This window comes from Podarcis cretensis (genome assembly GCF_951804945.1).
Source record: "Podarcis cretensis genome assembly, chromosome: Z".
NCBI classification, from domain to species: Eukaryota; Metazoa; Chordata; class Lepidosauria; order Squamata; family Lacertidae; genus Podarcis; species Podarcis cretensis.
Genome location: NC_137184.1, coordinates 949,828 through 969,614, shown reverse-complemented (window position 1 = coordinate 969,614; position 19,787 = coordinate 949,828). Strand labels below are relative to the sequence as shown.

At 50.9% G+C, this 19,787-nt stretch overlaps 1 protein-coding gene across 2 annotated transcripts in view; it reads left to right on the top strand.

Annotated features, from left to right (window-relative positions):
* The window catches only part of CRB2 (crumbs cell polarity complex component 2), a 66,136-nt gene extending 46,571 nt beyond the window's left edge, over positions 1-19,565 (top strand). For both annotated transcript variants that reach the window (XM_079961922.1, XM_079961921.1), the window contains 7 exons: positions 6,082-7,026; positions 7,469-8,031; positions 10,745-10,910; positions 11,871-12,738; positions 14,259-14,375; positions 16,584-16,710; positions 18,811-19,565. In XM_079961922.1, coding sequence (XP_079818048.1) covers positions 6,082-7,026; positions 7,469-8,031; positions 10,745-10,910; positions 11,871-12,738; positions 14,259-14,375; positions 16,584-16,710; positions 18,811-19,038 — 3,014 coding nt within the window. In that variant the 3' untranslated portion in view covers positions 19,039-19,565. The remainder of the gene's footprint in view (positions 1-6,081; positions 7,027-7,468; positions 8,032-10,744; positions 10,911-11,870; positions 12,739-14,258; positions 14,376-16,583; positions 16,711-18,810) is intronic.
* Positions 19,566-19,787: the final 222 nt, after the last annotated feature.

Genomic DNA, 19,787 nt, shown 5'->3' with positions numbered 1-19,787 from the left:
TCTAAGAAATGAAGCCAGCGGAGTTGCCTTCTCTTGAGGGACCATGCCTTTTACCAGGACTCAGATAGCATTACTCCTCTTCACTGGCTTAATATATGTGTACAGTTGTGAGTGGTACTCTGTGGAGGGTAGTTGTGGGTCACGTCAGGGAGATTACACAACCCCCCTTGTTCCAAAGACTGCATTATTCTCAGAGAGAGAGAGAGAAAGGGAAAGAGTTGTGAGTTTGGGGGAATTGGTCTGCATGAAGCCTGAGTCCCTTCCTCTTTGTGGGGTCCTGGATCCAGAAAGGGTTAAAGCATGGGTGGGCAACCTAAGGCCCGGGGGCCAGATCCGGCCCAATCGCCTTCTCAATCTGGCCCGTGGACGGTCTGGGAATCAGCATGTTTTTTACATGAGTAGAATGTGTCCTTTTATTTAAAATGCACCTCTGGGTTATTTGTGGGGCGTGCCTGGTGTTTTTACATGAGTAGAATGTATCTCTGAGTTATTTGTGGGGTGTAGGAATTCGTTCATTCCCCCCCCCCAAATATATAGTCCAGCCCCCCACAAGGTCTGAGGGACAGTGGACTGGCCCCCTGCCGAAAAGGTTTGCTGACCCCTGGGTTAAAGTCTAACAACAACAACAACAATTTTATTAATTATACCCCGCCCATTTGGCTGGGTTTCCCCAGCCACTCTGGCAGGTTTTGCATTGTTGAATTGGCTGGCAAGTTCCTTTGTGAAATAATTGACATAGTTGCCATCTAAGCACCATCCTTAGTATAACAAAGGAAGTGGCTTGGGGTGTGTGTGCAAAGGGTGGGCCCCCTCCTTCAGATGGCTGGTAACGAGAAGACAAAATCCTGAGAGTGTTTGAGCTGAGAACTGGGCTAGAAGCAGCCAGAAGCCATGATTGTTTTTGGCTAGAACCATTGACTGGGAGAAGTGAGGTCTTCTGGGTGTTAAGGCTGTGAGCCCTTCCATTGTAGGCTCAGGTTGTATAGATACATAAATAAACCATATATCACAAAGACACCACAGTCTCCGCCATCCCTCATTCCAAGGAAGCTAGACCCTGGGTATGTGGTGGAGTCTCCTTCTTTGGAGGTCTTTAAGCAGAGGCTTGGCAACCATATGTCAGGAGTGCTCTGATGGTGTTTCCTGCTTGGCAGGGGGTTGGACTCGATGGCCCTTGTGGTCTCTTCCAATTCTATGATTCTATGTGCCTGGAAGCCCTGGAACCTCTCACCTATCAGAGATTGGGGTGGTGTGCAACACTATTTTATTTAGGCCACGCCCCCCCGAGCTGATGCCCCCCAGGGCTGGTTTGAGGTGCAGCCCAAACATCTGGAAGGTACCAGCTTAGGGGGAGACTGTTTGAGAGGCGGAGCCTTGCCCAGCTGTCCCACTCATGTCTGAGAATGCTAATTCCTTTGACAACGAAGAACGTAATCTACTACTGGCAAGTCTTCCTCCACAGACTCATTAAGAGGAAGGGGAGCTGCACCGTGGTGCCAGGCTGCCCCTCACAAAGCCTGTTCTTACCAGAAGAGCCACCTGCGAAATGGGAATGGCCATGAAGAGTGTGGCACTAGGTGCAAGTCCTGCTGCTTCTGTGTGTCACCTAAATGGAGAGTGGCCCTTCGTACGCAGGAATGCACACTCAGCATTGGCAAGAAAGTGAAGTGGAGAGGGGGAGAGATTGTGGCTGCTGCACAAGGAGCATGGATGCTGAGAAGGCAGAGAAGCAGTCTGCCCCATGGAGGCAACCCTTGGCCCAGGGGCCTGAGCCACCCCATCTAAGCACCCCACCCCACTTGTGTGGACAGGAAAAGAAAAGATTAAAGAGGCAAGGAGTAGACAGAGAAGTTCAGACCCTTCTGCTCAGCACAGCACAGAGCACTGATGAGCGTGCAAATTCCCCCCTCCCTAGTCACTGGAAGATTAATTTTGTAAGGGGGGGGGGCTTCCTTAGCTGATGTGCACATGTGTGTATGTGTGTGCATGCATGCAAAAGAGCGTGCATGTATTCAAGAGTGTGTTGTGACTACATACACTTTTGGATACGCCCACCCGAACCGTGTGCCGCCACCCCTACCCCCCCCCCCAAGAGAGTTGGCCAAGGGTGAATGCAGATGAGCCCAGTCCTGGCACAGAACCAGTGAGCCAGTGGGAATGAGCTCTGCTGGGCCATTGCTGACTGCACTGTCCCTGAAGGGAGACAGTGTTAGAGAAGAGCTCCTTTTCCAAAGCACCTGTTTGCTTTGTGTGGCTGCGCAGAGTAGCCCTACAGGCACTGCAGAGGCACCCAGCAGAGACCTGCTCTGATCCACAAACAAAGCTGGAATCAAAACAGCCCAGCCTCCCAGTGGATGAAGACTCCACACTTAATTAGCCACCAGCAGGGGGCTGCCAGTTCACCAGGAGGATTAATTTAGCAGGTGGCCCAATGCGCTCCAGAGGCAACCCAGCAGAAGCCCAGCAGGCAGACAGCTTGGTCCTGGCAAGAGTGTGGAGGGAGGGGGCAATTCTTGCCCTGCCCAAGCCCCTCTTTTCCCCCAAGCCCCAGGGGGGTAAGAAAATGCTAAAATCGTCCACAGTCATGCCCCTTTACTCAGGCCAGCATATAACTGGTGGGGAACTGGCTCCAGGTAAATCCTTTTCTTTCTTTTTTTAATAATAATATTTATTAAATTTTGTATAACCAATAAAACACATACATAATAACATAATATTTTCCATTATCCACATTTCATTCTCAACTTTGGACTTCCTCACATCTCTTGTTCCTGCTTTCTAAACATAAATTTTGCCAGCAAATTATTAACTTGATTTAATTCATATAATATAATTTTCCCAATATTTAATGTCTCAAATTTTGGGGTTTAACATACTCTTATTGAAGCTTAATCATAAAATATTACTTATCCCAAATTTATCTTTTCATCTTCCAATTGAATTTAAATTTTTATTCTTTATAACTAGTTTGTTGAAGCCATGTTTTTGCTAAACTTACATCTTTCTTAACAATCATACAATTTACAATATTTTTGTAGATAATCCTTGAATTTCTTCCAGTCTTCCTCCACCAGTTCTTCTCCCAGGTCTCGGATTCTGCCCGTCATCTCCGCCAGTTCCATATAGTCTATCAGTTGCATCTGCCATTCTTCCAGTGTGGGTAGTTCTTGAGTTTTCCAGCTTTTAGCGATGAGTATCCTTGCTGCTGTTGTAGCGTACATAAAAAAGGTTTGATCCTTGTTTTGCACACTCTGACCAACAATGCCCAAGAGAAAGGCCTCTGGTTTCTTAAGGAAGGTATACTTAAATACCTTTTTCAGTTCACCAGCTAAATCCTTTTCTTCCCCACCTCTTGCAGGCTGCCCACTGGTCAGCAACCAGATGGTCATAGTGATGGTCAGCTGTCCCATTTACACTCATGTGGTTTGAAACTAACATTGTGCAGGCACAAGTGTGGCATTTTGGAGTCCTGGCAACTAGTTGATTGCCAGGGCATCAAAACACTGTGCAAGCCTTTCTGAAAGCACCAAACACCTACTGGTCTTGCGGTGAGCTGCAGGAGGTGCTTTGTAGCCCTGACAATCAGCTTATTGTTGGCAATTTTTATCAGTTGATTGCCAGAGCTTCAAAGTATAATGCACTGCACAGAGTTTTGCAGGTTGGAAGATTTAGGACAGATAAAAAGAAGTATAAAAAGGTAAAGGGACCCCTGGCCATTAGGTCCAGTCATGGCCAACTCTGGTGTTGCAGCGCTCATCTCGCTTTACTGGCCGAGGGAGCCGGCGTACAGCTTCCGGGTCATGTGACCAGCATGACTAAGCCGCTTCTGGCAAATCGGAGCAGCGCACGGAAACACCGTTTACCTTCCCGCCGGAGCGGTACCTATTTATCTGCTTGCACTTTGACGTGCTTTCGATCTGCTAGGTTGGCAGGAGCAGGGACCGAGCAACGGGAGGTCACCCTGTTGCGGGGATTCGAACCGCCGACCTTCTGATCAGCAAGTCTTAGGCTCTGTGGTTTAAGGGACACCACCCGTGTCCCTTAAAACCGTGTCTTAAAATCCGTAGTTAAAACCGTGGAACACTCTTGCACAGGAGGCAGTAATGGCCACGAACCTAGATGACTTCAAAAGAGGAATAGAAAAATTCACGGAAGAGGAGAAGGCTATCAGTGGCTCCTGGCCGCAACGACTCTTCTCTGTGTCCACGGCTGAAAGGCAGCAATTCTTCTGAATCCCAGTTGCTGGAAGTCGCAGGAGAGAGAGTATTGCTCTTGCACTCAGGTCCTGCTTATGGTTTTCTCACAGGCATCTGGTTGACCACTGAGAGAACAGGATGCTGGACTGGATGGGTCACTGGCCTGCTCCAGCCTGCTCCAGAACAAAACCATTGCTGTTGCAGAGAGCAAGGGTGGCAGTGTGGGTAGAGTTTTGGGGCTGGGCTAGAGAAATCAGGGGTTCGAATCCCCACACAGTCATGAAGCTCCCTGGGTGATCTTGGGCAGTCACTAACTCACGTACCTCACTAACCTAATGTACTTCAGAATCTGGTTGTGAGGATTAAATGGGGAGGGGGGCAACTACAAGAGCACCTTGAGCTCCTTGGAGGAAAGGTGCGATGAAAAAGTTGAAATAATATCTTCAAAGCACAGCTGTTCCTGATGCCCAGGTCCACCAGCACAATAGGAGCCTGTGCAGCTTCACATGGTGCCTAAACATGGTGCCTAAACATTTATTTGCTAGTGCAGGGACTTGCCATGGCCATTAGACAGCGTTGTTGTTGTTGTTGTTGTTAATTACCGTATTTTTCACTCTATAAGATGCACTTTTGCCCTCCTAAAAAGTAAGGGGGAATATGTGTGCGTCTTATGGAGCAAATGCAGGCTGCGCAGCTGTCCCAGAAGCCAGAACAGCAAGAGGGATCGCTGCGCAGTGAAAGCAGATATCCTTCTGGCTTCTGGGATTCAGAATTTTTCCCCCTTCTTTCCCTCCTCCAAAAACTGGGTATGTCCTATGGTTTGGTGCGTCTTATAGAGCAAAAAATCCGGTACCTGCCCTTCACCCTAATGCCCCAGGGTGGGGTATCACATTAAAACACAGTATAGAATACAGCCTAAAGCAGCCTATCATCACAAAAACAAGGCCAGGATAGAGAGATGCAATTTCAGCATTCACAGGAAGCTGTATAGTGAAGGTGCAAGGTGCACCTCTCTGGGGGAAGGAGTTCCACAGCTGAGAGGCTGCCACAGAGAAGGCTCTGTCCCAGGCCTCCACTTCCTCTGAATTCCCCAGGGCAGCAGAACTACCAAGAGGTCTCTCTGCTGATCTTAACACCTGAGAGGGTCTGCAAGGAATGAAGTGGCCTCTCAGATATTAGGGGGCCTGCATAGCTTTAGGGCTTTACACACAAATGCACCGGCCCTCTTTCTGTAATAGCTGACTCCTGAATCTCAAGCAGCATTGAGGAAATTAATCTCTCCCTTCACACTGACATAAGAACAGCATTGAACCGCACTACCTTCTCTCCATTCTTAGGTGGGAGCATGAAATCCTCAGGCACCCATCTTTGCAAGGGTGGGTATAGTTGCATCCCCAAAGGTTAGCTTGTACACTCACTCTTCCTGCAGTGCTTCCATGCGTGCCTGCAGGGCAAAGGCAGGACCAAATTCCACATTCCTCTCGTGCTCTGGTTCCTCCCAAACCTGCAGGCCAGGCGTAATAATGCCATTAAGTGGAATAATCCAGGCTTTGTTTATCTGTGCAGCTGTCTTGGTGGATTAGTAGGAAGCTAGGTTAGGGGGTTGGAGGGGTAATAGGCCTTCTTAATCAAGGGTTTGCTCTCATTGCCAGCCCACTAGCAAAGAAGGACACCACTTCCCTTCTGCCAGGCCTGATTTGTAGCCTCTGTTCACCCCGCTGTAGTGAACCCAGCAGATGCTTTAGCTCCTTTGCTGCAGTGGAAGCAGCAAAGCAAGTGGTGGGTTTGTGAGTCAGGGTTGGGAGTGGTGTCTCTCAGCAAACAGTTCCCACTTCAACTTACCCCTTCCTTCCTTCCTTCCTTCCTTCCTTCCGGTGTACGCCAGGTGTGGAGTGTGCCACTGACATTGACGAGTGCGAAGACCACCCCTGCCAAAACGGAGGAGCCTGTGAAGATGGCATCGCTGACTACATCTGCCATTGCATCCTTGGTCCAAACGGCATTGCCTGGGGTGGGAAGAACTGCTCTGTGGAGCTGACTGGGTGCCAGAACCACAGCTGCCAAAACGAGGCCTTGTGCATCCCCACCTACCAGTCTGAGTCCCACGGCCACCTGTGCCGCTGCCACCCTGGCTTCTATGGCTCCACCTGTTCCACGCCAACCACCTTCTCCTTCACAGCCAGTGTCTACCTCTTCATCAACATGACTGCAGACGACAACAGTGCCAGGGAGGCACCAGAGGGGCACCAAGCCAGTGTGGCTCTCCGGTTCCGGACCACCCTCCCCGATGCCATCCTCTTCTACCGAGGCCAGCCAGGAGAGCACCTTCTTCTGGAGCTCTCTGGTGGCCTCCTGCAAGTGACACTTTTGATGCGGGACACTCCGTTGTCTTTCACCTTGGAGGCACCGAAGGTGGCCGATGGCCATTGGCACAAGGCAGAAGTCCTGCTGCAGGATTCTCTTGTGCTCAAACTTTGGCATGAAGCCTGTGCTGGGGGTGTCTGTTTGCATAGCAGCCCCATTGGAGAGGGAGCCCCCATTTCATTCCTGCCCTCCTTTTTGCACATATATATTGGAGGAGTTGAAGAGGACTTAACGCCTAATCCAACAAAGAGTTTCCTTGGTTGCTTGGAAGACTTGCAGATTGATTCTAAGGTTGTCTTGCCACAGGAGGTGATCGGACTGAAAGCCCCTGGGTTTGAGCTGGGCTGCGAGAGGACAGAGTGGTGTCACTCCCAGCCCTGTTCACATGGCGGCCAGTGCATTGACCTCTGGGCAGACTTCCACTGTCACTGTGCTCGGCCTTACGAAGGCCGTACATGTGCCTATGGTGAGTAATGAGTGAGATTGCCTGTCGGCCCCTCTGAGAGGGAGGTGGGTTGGCTTGGAAGCAATCCTCTGTCTGGGGGAGATGATGTAGGCCTGGGGTGGAGAGGTTGAAGTTCACGGTTCATGTGCTTGATCTTATGGCAATAGAGGCAATTCTCCTGGGCACCCACTGTAGACCCAACAAAGAGCCACAACAAAGTGCCGCTGGGTGCTCTTCTCCAATGCTCAAGGGCAGGCAATTGCACACACAGCAAATTATGGCCATGAAAGTTGCAATTGCCAGTGCCTAGGTTCAGCTGTGATCCTTAAGCAGAACCTCAGCCATTTCCAAAGGTCCCAGAGGGATGGTCAATGGGTTGAGACCAGCCTAGTGGTCTCAGAATGGTTTTGTTCTGATGCTCCCTTCAGCTCAGAGTTGCCATGCATTGTTCTTTCTTCCTCAGAGTCTCCTGCAGGAACTTTCAGCCAAGACAACTCCTCAAGCTTTGCTGCCTTTGCAGTTAGCAGCAGTCTCGGGGCAAACTTTAACCTTTCGTTTTTCATCCGAACTCTGAGGCCCAGTGGTCTGGTGACCCAAATCAGCAACCAAAGTGAAGTTTTCCTCACAGTGTATCTGAAGGATGGGCAGCTCCAGCTGGATGCACCTTCTGCTACTCCCATTGGGCCAACTGGGCAGCTGGCGGATGGCACCAGGCACTTTGTGGTGCTTTCCTTCCACAATGGTCTTGTTTACACCAGCCTTTTAGGCAGAGAGGAGGAACTGGGTCCCCTGGTGGTGACTCCTCTCTCTCCTGGCGTTATGGTTCATGTGGGTGGACTCCCGGACCAAGACAGTGCTGCCACGTGGGGAGGGCCTTTTAAAGGCTGCCTTCAGGATGTTCGACTCAATGACTGGCAGATGCAGCTTGCCCCTCATCTGGCTGCTAACCACAGTGGCCCACAAGAGAAGCTTGTGGGGCAAACCACCAACATTGGTTTCGGATGCACCTCTGATGACACTTGCAAGGTAAGGAGAATGCCAGCAGTTGTCTGTCTCTGCTGAGAATGGTATTATAGTGCAGCCTTTGCAAGCCTGGTGCCCTCCAGATGTTTTGGACTACAATTCACATCAGCATGGAGTTGTAGTCCAAAACATCTGGAGGTGACAGCAGGTTGGCAGAGGCCAACTTGTACCTCTGTGAACTGAATGGCAGAAGGAGGCCTAACGAGCTCCGTGGTGGTTTCCTCAAGTGGCCACCAGCATTCCCTGGCAAGCCCACAAGCAGGATATGCCTCCAGCAGCTGGCAATTGGAGGTATCCTGCCAGGGAGTCACACCTTGTGAACTATATCAGGGCCATCCAAGCAACCCATGGAACAAATTCCATAGGAGGCGTGTGAAATGGGGTTTACTTTTGCCAGACAGCAAAGTTATGACATTTCGTTTTGTTTATAGTTTAAAGAGAAGGCAAGAAACCCTGAGGAACACACATGACAGAGGTGTACAAAGTATGTGTGATGTGTAGAGAGCAGATAGAGATGCATTTTTCCTCTCTCAAAACTCTTATGGATGTCCAAGAAAGCCAAATGTTGGAAGATTCAGGACCAACAAAAGCCATTATTTCTTAAACTGTGAACCTCCCACTGCAAGAGGCTGTGATGGTCACCAATCTGGGTGGCTTCGAAAGAGGATGGGACAAATCCATGCAGGAGAATAAGGCTAATCATTGGCTAGTAGCCATGATGGCTGTGTCCTGCCTCTCCTGTCAGAGGCAGTGTGCCTCAGTACCAGTTTCTGGGACAAATCTCAACTGTGGGAGCTGCTGTTGTAGGTTCTGCTTGTGGGCTTCCCAGAGGCATCTTGTTGGCCACTTGGAAGTGAGTTCTGCACATTTCTGTTCCAACTACCTGATATAAATGAGTTGTTGAGAGATTGCAAATGGGCTAATGGGTGCATGCAAAGCAGAGCCCAGAAGAATTTGTGCACAGTTGCTCTGCCAGTTTCCTCCCCAGCGACAGAGTAGCAAAGGAAGCGACCTTATCTTGAGCCAGACCATCTAGACCAGTGTTGTCTACTGTGGCTGACAGAAGGTCTCCAGGGTTTCAGACAGGTGTCCTTCTTAGCCTTACTTGGAGATGCTGGAGATTGAACTTGGACCTTCTGGATGCAAAGCATGTACTCCGTCTATGGTCTTCCTGCAAGAACAGCAGAGGAAGCCGCTGTTCACTAAGTCTATTTAGCTCAGTGTTGTGGACATAGACTTGCAGTCTCTTTCTAGGGTTTCAGACAGGTGGGCATGCCAAGCCCTACCTGGAGATGCTGAGAGGTTCACTGGGACCTTCTGCATGCAAAGCATCTCCCCCACCTCTTTTTCCATGACACACTTAAGCAAGAGGGGCAGTGAGTCCCTGTTTGCCAGAGGAAAGGCCTGCACAGTATCTCATGCAGGGCTGTTACCACCACTTCACTGTTGCTCTTGCCTTAGCACTGCTTGGCATGGAGGTGAATGCCAAGGGGGCTAATAGGATCTCCTTAAATAGCCTTTGCTAACTTGGTCCCCCCCCAGTTGTTTTGGACTACAATTCCCATCAACCCCAGCAAACCAGGCTGGTGAAGGGTGGTCTAGAAGCTTACATGTTTCCAGCATTTCCTTCCTATGTTCTTCCTCCTTACGCTGTCAAAGGACCAGGCATTGGGCAGGCAGGAGTAACAGCATTAACCTGGCAAGGTGGAGTATGGACTGTCCTTTGCCTCTCTCCTCTATTCAGCATGTGCTCACGGTCTCTCTCTGTCCCCATCCAGCTTCTCACTCCCTCGCTTGGCCCTCAGATGAGCATCTTCTGCCACAAGCGCAACTGCATGCATGCATTGAAACCCTTCTGTCTTGTGCACCTCTTGCACACACAGAGGTCTAGAAGGAAGGTTTTTTTGGCAGGGGGAAATTTGATCCAGTGCACCCAGTGCACCACCTACACAGAGACACACAGATGCAGGGGACCCCCCCCCCCGGCCACCACTTCTCTTTCTCTGTAGTAAGTTACAGAGGGACAATGCTCCATCTTTATGGAGCTTAAAAGCATCCAGCTCATTAGTACAAAGAGAGATTTCCGCAGAGTAGATCAATTCCACTCGATAATAACTTGGCCTCAGACCTCTCCTAAAGTACCCAGTGCAAACGAGAAGCCAAGTCCCAGCTTTCCAGTTGTTACAAATGGGGAGGGAGCAGAAAATCTTAGAGACGGTTATCCTGAGCACAGTGCCCTCCCTCACACCACCAAAGCTGCCACCAGAGTCTTGCTTGCAGCAGAAAAGAAAAGCACAAAGAGGCAGACATGGGTGGTGAGAAAGTGAAAATAGCAGAAAAGTCGAGCGTAAGCATGAGAAACTGCCATTTCTCCATGTAGCTCACTATGATCTATGCTGACTGCCAGGGGCTCTGCAGGGTTACAGAGAGGAGGCACTCAGACCCCACCTGGCGATGTCAGGGAGAGAACCTGGGACCTCCTAGCACTACCACTGAGCTAGACACCTTCTAGCTAGGGTCGGAAATTCAGTTGCTAGCCATGCATCCCACCGTTTTCATCCAACGGCAACTACGGCTCCCAGGCATTCCTCATCCAAATCTGCTAGCCTTCCCCCTGCCCCTCAGACCCCCAGCAATGCATGTCTCTCCAAAGCAAAAGGAAGAGTGGACCATGTTGTTCTTCCTCCTCTGACCAGGCTCCTTTCTTGTCTTTCAGTCTGGGCCATGCCTCAATGGCGGCCAGTGCACCGTCACATGGAATGACTTCAGCTGCAGCTGCCCAGCCAACTTCACAGGCAAGCGCTGTCACGAGAGAGTCTGGTGCATGAGTGAGCTGTGTCCTCAAGCCACAACCTGCGTGGATGTCCCTTCCGGCTATGTCTGTAAGCATCATGCAAGGGACAAAGAGAACCTGAAGCAAGAGCCTGCCCTTTTCTATCATTCATTTAAAGAATTTATAAGAACATAAGAGTAGCATGCTGGATCAGGCCCAAGGCCCATTTAGTCCAGCATCCTATTTTCACAGTGGCCAACCAGAGGTCTGTAGGACAGCAGGAAGAGTGCACAAGCACTCTCCTTTTCTGTGGTTTCCAACAACAATTCAAAAGCATAATTGCCTCCATCTGCGAAGGTAGAGCCCAGCCGTCGTGGCTGGTAACCATCAGTCGCCCTCTCCTCAGTGAATTCTGCATAAACCACTTAATACAGAATACATAAGCATAAGAGTATCTGAAACTGCATGAGATAAAACCAATCATAAAACAAATCTGCAAATCACAATAAAGCCCCTAATTGCAGATCGTATCAGCTGTGGACTAAAATCTCCCCACCCTTCACAGTGACTAATGCAGGTAAATATCCCTGTTCCACCCATACCCCCTCATCCTTTAAAATGCTCACTGTGGTCGAGAACATAAGAGCCTGCTGGATCAGAGCAAAGGCCCCTCTAGTCCAGCTTCCTGTTCTCAGTGGTGGAGCCTTTGCCCCAGCAGGAAGTCCGCAAGCAGGAGATGAGCACAACGCAGCCCTTCTCACTTGTGATTCTAGGCAGCGGGTGTTTAGAGGCACACTGCCTTCAACAGACCACAAATTTGCCATGGAAGTTTGTTTTAGGGGGCAACACATCCTTCTTTAGTGGCCTCATGCATGTGTCATGAAAGTGGTGGCTAGGACTGGCACCAAAATAGATATAGACAGTGATGCTCCTCAGTACACAGGGGTAGTCAGTGTTTCTCTCTCTTGGAAGATACCTTCAAATGGGGATCCTTGTTATTTTCATTGGAGCCCCCCCCCCCCCAGACCTGCCTCCTCTGACTGCCATGTTCACCTTCTCCTCCTTGCAGGTCTGGCCACGGCCACGTTCCATGAGCGCGACGCAGCTGAATTCACAGCCAACGCGTCCATCACCAGAGCCCTCCATAGCCTCCGCCTGGACTTCAGAACAAGGGACCAAGATAGCATCTTGCTGCGGGCCGTGGTGGCTGTGGATTCCCTCCTGGTGGCCATCCAGAACTCCTCTCTGCTGGTAGAGATCAGGAGTGGGAACGGCGTTGAGGGGGCAAACCTCCTCAGCCTGGTGCCGGTCTCAGATGGCGCCTGGCACACGCTTTCGCTGTCCATGGAAGATCCATTGGCTCTCTCGTCAAGATGGCACCTTTGTCTGGATGGGTCCGTCAACACAACCCTCCAGGGCAATGCTGGGAACCTGGACTTCCTGAAGAGCAAGGCACTCATTGTCCTGGCTGAAAACTTCACCGGCTGCCTTGGGCACGCAGATGTGGGTGGAGTGCTTCTGCCACTGGCCGCCCCCACCGCGTACCCACAGCCAGAACAGTTCCTGCAGACAAACAGCCGGGCAACCCTTCTTGGCTGCCAGGGGCAAGACGTCTGTGCCTCCAGCCCGTGTCTCCACCAGGGCACCTGCCAGGACCTCTTCAACACCTTCAGCTGCGCCTGCAGCCCTGGGTGGGAGGGGCCTTTGTGCGAGGCCAACATTGACGACTGCAAGTCCAGCCCCTGCCTCCACGGCACGTGCATCGATGAAGTGGCTGATTTCCAGTGCAACTGTGAGAAGGGCTACATTGGGAAGCGCTGCCACATTAACGTGGACGACTGCATTAGGCACCAGTGCCAGAATGGTGGGACCTGTGTGGATGGGGTCTACAGCTACTCCTGCAAGTGTCCCCCACAGTACACAGGCCCTCACTGCGAGTAGGTGCCCCCCCGACCCCTGCCCCCTAAGGATGCTGCTGGAGGGAGCAGAGCTTCCAGGGATGGTGCTGGGAAGATTAGCCTGAAGCAAGCTGTTTGTTTGTTTCTCTGTTTTTATTTATATTTAAACACAATTACCAAGCAAATTGTTGTCTTCTAGGGCAAATGTGCAGATGTTGAGTTTTGCATGCAGTCATCCACATGGCATCAAAACAGACTTTTGGGAAATCTTCTATGCTGCAGATTAAGCTCGCGTCCACAGGGCATACACTTCAATCTATAGCATTAAGATAATTTTTCCGTAGTGGCTGCTGCAATTGAGACAGAAGGGAGATTACTGCACTACAGTTAATAACCGATACGCTGTTTCTTTACTGATGCCTTTTGCGCGCTGCTCCACAGCAAAACATTCCCTAAGCAGCTTGTGATAAACAAGTAAAAGAAAACCTTAAATCAAAACAAGAAACCATTAAAAGACGAGAGAGACCTGGCATGTTTAGGAAGCAGGCTTATAGCGTGGAAAAGTTCCATTTCTTTCAGTAATTCAACTTAAAAGGTGAAACTAATATATGAGATCGACTCATGACATGCAAAGCGAGATCTGCTTCTACTTCTCCGAGGTCCAGTCTTGCTCCATTTGCAATCCTTGTTTTGCTGATTTCATTGAATATTCTAATATTCTGAGATGGTTCATTTTGGGTTTTCATCAGCTGTACGCCATGATCATCACAATTGTAACAAATCAAGGCTTGACCTGTCTCACTTGGCATTTCGTGAGTCAATCTCATACATTAATTTCACCTTTTAAGTTGAATTACTGAAAGAAAGGAACTTCTCCGCTATATTCTAATTTTTCGAGTTTCACCTGTAGTTTAGCCTGACTGGTGGAGTCTCTCTGGGGCTCCAGGCAAGAGTCTCTCCCACCCCTACCTGGAGGTGACGGTGGGGGTTGAACCCGAGACCTTCAGCATGCAAAGCAGGTGCTCAGTCACTGAGCTGAAGCCCTTTGAGTTGCAATGAAACGGGACTTGCTTCACCTCTGAAATGCAGAGCAGAGGTCTGGATTGCCCAGGTCTCTCAAGAAGCCTGGGTGGACCAAGAGCTCCCTGCCTGGCACTGAAAGGTCTGTGAAGCTGGTGCCAGGAACTGAGCTTCCCTGGAAGAGAAGCCTTGCCCGCCTCACTGCATTTGGCCTCTGGAAGGACCTTGCGGGGTCAGACAGATGGCGGCCTCTTGGGTAGTCCCGTCCCAAGCCTTCCTGGGTATCAGGGCAGGGGTGGCCAATCACAGCCCCAGGGTCAAAGTGGGTGTGGCCAAAGTGCATCTATTTCTTGTATCTATTACAAGTGCAGATGTGCCGGCACTGCCAGTGTTTGTTTTGATTTCGTTAAAAGTCACTCCCCCTCTTAAACAAACTTAGAAAATGTATGCTGTATGTATGCTTACAATCTTCTTCTCCTTCTCCTTCTCCTTCTCCTTCTCCTTCTCCTTCTCCTTCTCCTTCTCCTTCTCCCAACCAGGTGGCCGTACCCACCTGAGCAATGCGGGAAGAACTTCACCTGCCTGAATGGCGGCAAGTGCATGAGTGGCGTCTGGGGAGCCAACTGCACCTGCAAGCCAGGCTACACAGGCAGAAGGTAGGACCAGAATTCCCCATTGCAGGCCAGGCCGGTGGCCCAAGGAGCCCAGCAACTGGTTTCTTCAAAAGAGCAGCTTGGCTGTTTTCACAGAATGCATTCTCATTGTATTACCCTTTAAAAACAATCCTCTATGTATCCAAATAATATCTATATACAGTGGTGCCTCGCAAGACGAAATTAATTCGTTCCGCAAGTTTTTTCTTCTTGCGAGTTTTTCGTCTTGCGAAGCACGCCTTCTCCTCTGTTCCCGGACCTGTCCTGAAGGCTTGCGGTGGGAGGAGGGCTTTCCTCCTCACCGCCAACATTCAGAAGGCTGTTCTGAAGGTTGGCGGTGGGGAGGAAAAACCCTCCTCCCACCGCAAGCCCCGGGAACAGAGGAGAAGCGCTGCGCGCCTTCTCCTCTGTTCCCGGACCTCCCACCGCAAGCCTTCAGGACAGGTCTGGGAACAGAGGAGAAGGCGCGCTGCGCTTCCCCGCTGTCCCCGGAGATTTCCCTATGGGCTTTCGTCTTGCGAAGCAAGCCCATAGGGAAATTCGTCTTGCGAAGCCGCTAAAAAATCGGAAAACCCTTTCGCCTTGCGGGTTTTTCGTTTAGCGAGGCATTCGTCTTGCGGGGCACCACTGTAATACTGAGTTTACAACTGCATAGGTAAAAGTAAAGGGACCCCTGACTATTAGGTCCAGTTGTGACTGACTCTGGGGTTGCGGCGCTCATCTCGCTCTATAGACTGAGGGAGCTGGTGTACAGCTTCCGGATCATGTGGCCAGCATGACTAAGCCGCTTCTGGCGAACCAGAGCAGAGCATGGAAACGCCGTTTACCTTCCCACCAGAGTGGTACCTATTTATCTACTTGCACTTTGACGTGCTTTCGAACTGCTAGGTTGGCAGGAGCAGGGACAGAGCAATGGGAGCTCACCCTGTCGCAGGGATTCGAACCGCTGACCTTCTGATTGGCAAGTCTTAGGCTCTGTGGTTTAACCCACAGCCCCACCCACATCCCACCTACAACTGCATACAGACTATCAAAAGGCAATGGAAACCAGAAATTGCCAACAACCTCATTTCAGTGAGGAGTCTCTCTCATTCCTGCAAATAGGCTATAGCTTCTGATTCCTTAGAGCAGAGGTTTTCAACCTTTTTGAGTCCACGGCTCCCTTGACCAACTCCATTCTTTGTGGGGCTCAGGGGCCTACTTACGTCCCCCCTTGCCTGCAGAGCTGGCAGCCCCTCACCCTTTTTCGAACACCCTCCCTTGTGGAGTGTTCCCTCAGCCTCCTCTCCTCTCCCCTCTCCCTGGGAATCCTCTGGGCAGCTGCTGTCCCTGGTCTCTGAGCTGCCCCCCCCCCCGCCCCAAAGAGAGATGGAAGGAAGGAAGGAAGGAAGGAAGGAAGGAAGGAAGGAAGGAAAGAGGCCAGGGTTGCCTTGAAGGATGGCCACCGCACCCCTGACCATCCTTCAAGGCACCCCAGGGGGCCATGACACACTGGTTGAAAACCACTGGCATAGAGGAAATATCTTTATCAGACCTCACTTTCAATCAATGCTCTGGTTCACCAAAGATCATTGAGAAATAGGTGCAATTCACACTTACTCAGTCTTCCTTTATAGAAAATTTGCTTTTGGGTACCAAACTGTGCTTCTGTATAAAATGCAAGCTGCCTGAAATTCTCCACAAGACTAAGGATGTGGTTATAAATCTGTATGAGTGCAGTATAGATACTATTTGGATATATTTGGGTCTCTTTGTTGTGTGTAGAGACTATTGCCATGAGAGACTCACACAAAGCACACAGTTGGCCTGTCCTTATTGCACCAAGAAGAGCAAACCACCGTAAGATGCAGTTGACCGGTAAGCCAGCTGGACCTGTGGGAGGGCTGGAGCCCACAGATGGAAGCAAGCAGGAAGTGGGAAACTGACCAAACAGCAGGCAGACCTTTTAAGCTTTTGGTGCCTTTAAGGAAAAGAGACCGAGTCTGGGTGTTTCTAAGCAGGCACTGCTGAGAGTGCAAAGCCCACCATGGCAGCTGAGTCTTCCACCCTTGCAGTACAGTTAGCTTGCACCTGGAGGAAAGCCTCTCCCAGCTTGCTAAGTTCACCCACTGAAGAGGCAGAGCCCCAAACCAACCCCTCCCCTCCAGGTGCCTATTGCAACGCCATCATTTCTTTTGGGTTGAGGCTGACTCTTGCCAATTTATTTTGCAGATGCCAGATCAACATCAATGACTGCGACCCCAATCCCTGCCAGAATGGGGGGACCTGCCAGGATTCCGTAAACCGGTATCGATGTGTGTGCAGTGCCAGCTACACTGGGGAGCGATGCGACATTGACGTAAGCCAATGCTTCCTGTGTGTAGTGGTGGCTCAGGCTTTTCTCTCTTAAAGCTAAGGCAGTTTGGCCAAGAGGGAAAGGAACTGTTTAAAAATCCTGGTGGGATTCAGAGGCAGGCTGGGGGGCGCTGGGTCTCCTCCCCACAACTCTCGCACCAGGAGAGTTCAGCATTTGCACTCAGTACTTATTTTAAACATCGGGCCAAAATGCTCTCTCTCTGTCCTGGGAGGTTTGAAGCAGAGGTTCGATAGTCAACTGTCTTCTATTATTTAGCCGAGATTCCTGCCTTGCCGGGGGTTGAACTAGATGACCCTCAGGACCCTTCTATGAAAATGCAATCAAATAACTCCCATTAGCATAATTTGTGGATGGTTGTGGAATTCATAAAGTTTTAAGTATTATTGGGGGGCGGGCATAGGTCAGTGATGAAGTGTGAGGGAACAGGGTCCCCAGGAGGTGAAGAGGGACAGAGAAGCACAGTGTCTGCCAAGTGCCCTGAGGAGAGGGGTCTGTGCCTGTATGTGTTGAGGGCCAGGAAATCTATATGAATTTTAAAATAAGGCCAAGAATACCCTAACCGAGCCTGCTGTTTGCTTGTGGTGGGAGAGAGGTACTTGATGCTTTGCTCAGCAGACAGGGGAATAAGTCTGTGTTGGGTGGGCTTCTCCTCGCCGGCCCCGCATGCTCCTCCTTGCATGGAATGTGGTTGCATGTGGGTGACTGGGGACCGGTAACATACTAACCTTGACTGCATGAACCTGCCCTTAATGCCATTGCATGTCTGCAGGGGAGACAGGCTCTCTGCTGTTGCTGTTGCAGCTGTGCCTCCTCCGGCTGATGCTTCTAAACAACCCCTTTGTTTAGAAGCCTTTGCATGCCTGAGTCTGAGGCAGCAGCCCCACTGCCTCCAGGGGTCTTGGCGCTGGTCCCTTCCCGTGGGCTTCCTGCATGCTGATGCTTGCTCTGCTGCCTCTTCTCTTTCATTTCTAGACCACAACTAACCTGTGTGTCTGGCTCTGAACAGTGCACCCTCTGCAGCCTGCCCCTTCGCCCCATTGTGATGCTGTCTGGTGGGACAGAGCCTCAGGAAATCTGACACAGAACATGCTCCACCTTGTTAAGTGCAGCAGATAAAAGGTTTTGAGCTGCAACCTGCTGGCCCCACGCCAGGGTGGAGAAGCTGCTTGCTTAAACTGCCTTCTGATATAGCCAAACCCTATTCCAATTGCACAACACATCTGATATATCCAATTGCAAGGCTTAGGAGCTCAGAATCCACCCAATTACTTGCTTACAAATCTCCCTCCCGGTTTCTCTCTGGGAAGGTAGCGGTGGCTTGGCCAGCAAGCGTCTTAGCTGCTGAGCTGACACACTGCTGTTTTTAGTAAGGCTTACGCTAATCTTGTGTCCCCGAAACAGTTCTGTGAGTAAGCTCTGAGCTGTAGGTAGCTGCTCTTCCTGTACTGCTGTGGACAGCATCTGCATGCAAGTTCCCTGGCTGAGGATGCATTAGCCGGACTGCCACCCTGGAAGGGGACCAGACATTGATAAGGTGTGCATGTTGTGAGATTAGATTTCTTCCTGCTGATCTGGAGAAAACCTTGCAAAGGGAATTGGTGCTTCCTACTAACCACCCTGCTCAACACTCATAACAGGAACAGGAAAGTGTTCCCATATGACAAATTGTCCCAAAGGAGCACTCTTGCCTCTTGAGGGCAGAGGCTGCCATACTCCCCACACCTGCTTCTGTACATGGTTGATGTTTGGGGCTGCATGTCCTTTCTAGCCACACTTGTGATAGGTCAGAGCTGCACGCTGCTAGCATTTTTGAATTGGCAGGGACTGAAGCCAATTGGATCCTAGCTATGCCTCAACTCCTAGAGGGAGTTCTAGTGCCTGCTTTCTGCAGCCAGAAATCCAGCCCCTTTCTCCATATCCCTGACTACTGGCATTTTGTTCCTGAGCCTTGGCCTACTTTTAACACTGACCTGGGGGACAGCATGCACCCCTTCCTTTCCCTCTCAAGTGCCACACAGCTGCCAAGCGACTCCCCCACTGCCCGCCGAAGGCTCATTCTTTTTCCATTAATTTCTCTTGCAGAGGGGGACTCCAGGTGCTCTCTTCCCATTCCCATTAATTGAAGTAGCGGTGCCAGTAGCCTGTGGTTGCTTGCTGCTACTCATTATTATCTTCGTGCTTATGATCCTCACGGCCCGGAAGAGGCGCCAGTCTGAGGGGACCTACAGCCCAAGCCAGCAGGAGGTGGCAGGAGCTCGCCTGGAGATGGACAGTGTGCTCAAGGTGCCGCCGGAGGAGCGCTTAATATAGGCCCTGCTCTAGCGAGGCAAAGGGCTGCCTTGGCAAGACCGGCACTGAGGTGCTGGGCTTGTCCCGGGCTGTGCACCTGCTCGCCCACCTCACCAGGCTCCTTAAGCGCAGTGGAGTTGCAAGCGCGTGAGTGGCTGGGCCACAGGTGCACCTGGGAATGCCCGAGGCTCCCCAACCCACTCTCTCTGGCTCTTTCTCAGAGGCAGCAGTTAGGCATCACCCCTTGCCCCCTTCCCCGTCCATCCCTCGGCTCAAGGAGGAGCCTGCCCAAAGGCCTCCCTTGCAAAATGCTGTTCTCACAGGCAGAACTGCAGGCTGCCTCTGCCCGATTATGCCGAGGGGGGGGCGCTTTCCCAAGACCAGCGACAACACCAGCCAACCTTCAACAGAAACAGCACCTCCGATCTTGCCTCCCTGTCAGACATGGCTCCAAGGGGTGGAGAGACTTCTCAGAAGCCACTGAGAACATTTGCACAAACCAACTCGTTTTATAAAACAGCCCCCTTTGGGGGTGGACTCTCTTGACATTCCCACAGGTACCATTTGTTGGTGGTGCTAGTGATGGAGATGGTGAATGTTTGTGTGTGCTTATTCAGTTCTTCTTGCCAAATGGTGTGGGAGGCCGTAGGATGGAGAAGGGATTGTGGCCCCTTAAGGATTCAGTAATGGCAGAAGCCAGGTGCAGTGAAAAAGCAGCAACAGAGCCTGCATACGGACATGTGGGGGGCAGGTCCTCTCTCTCTCTCTCT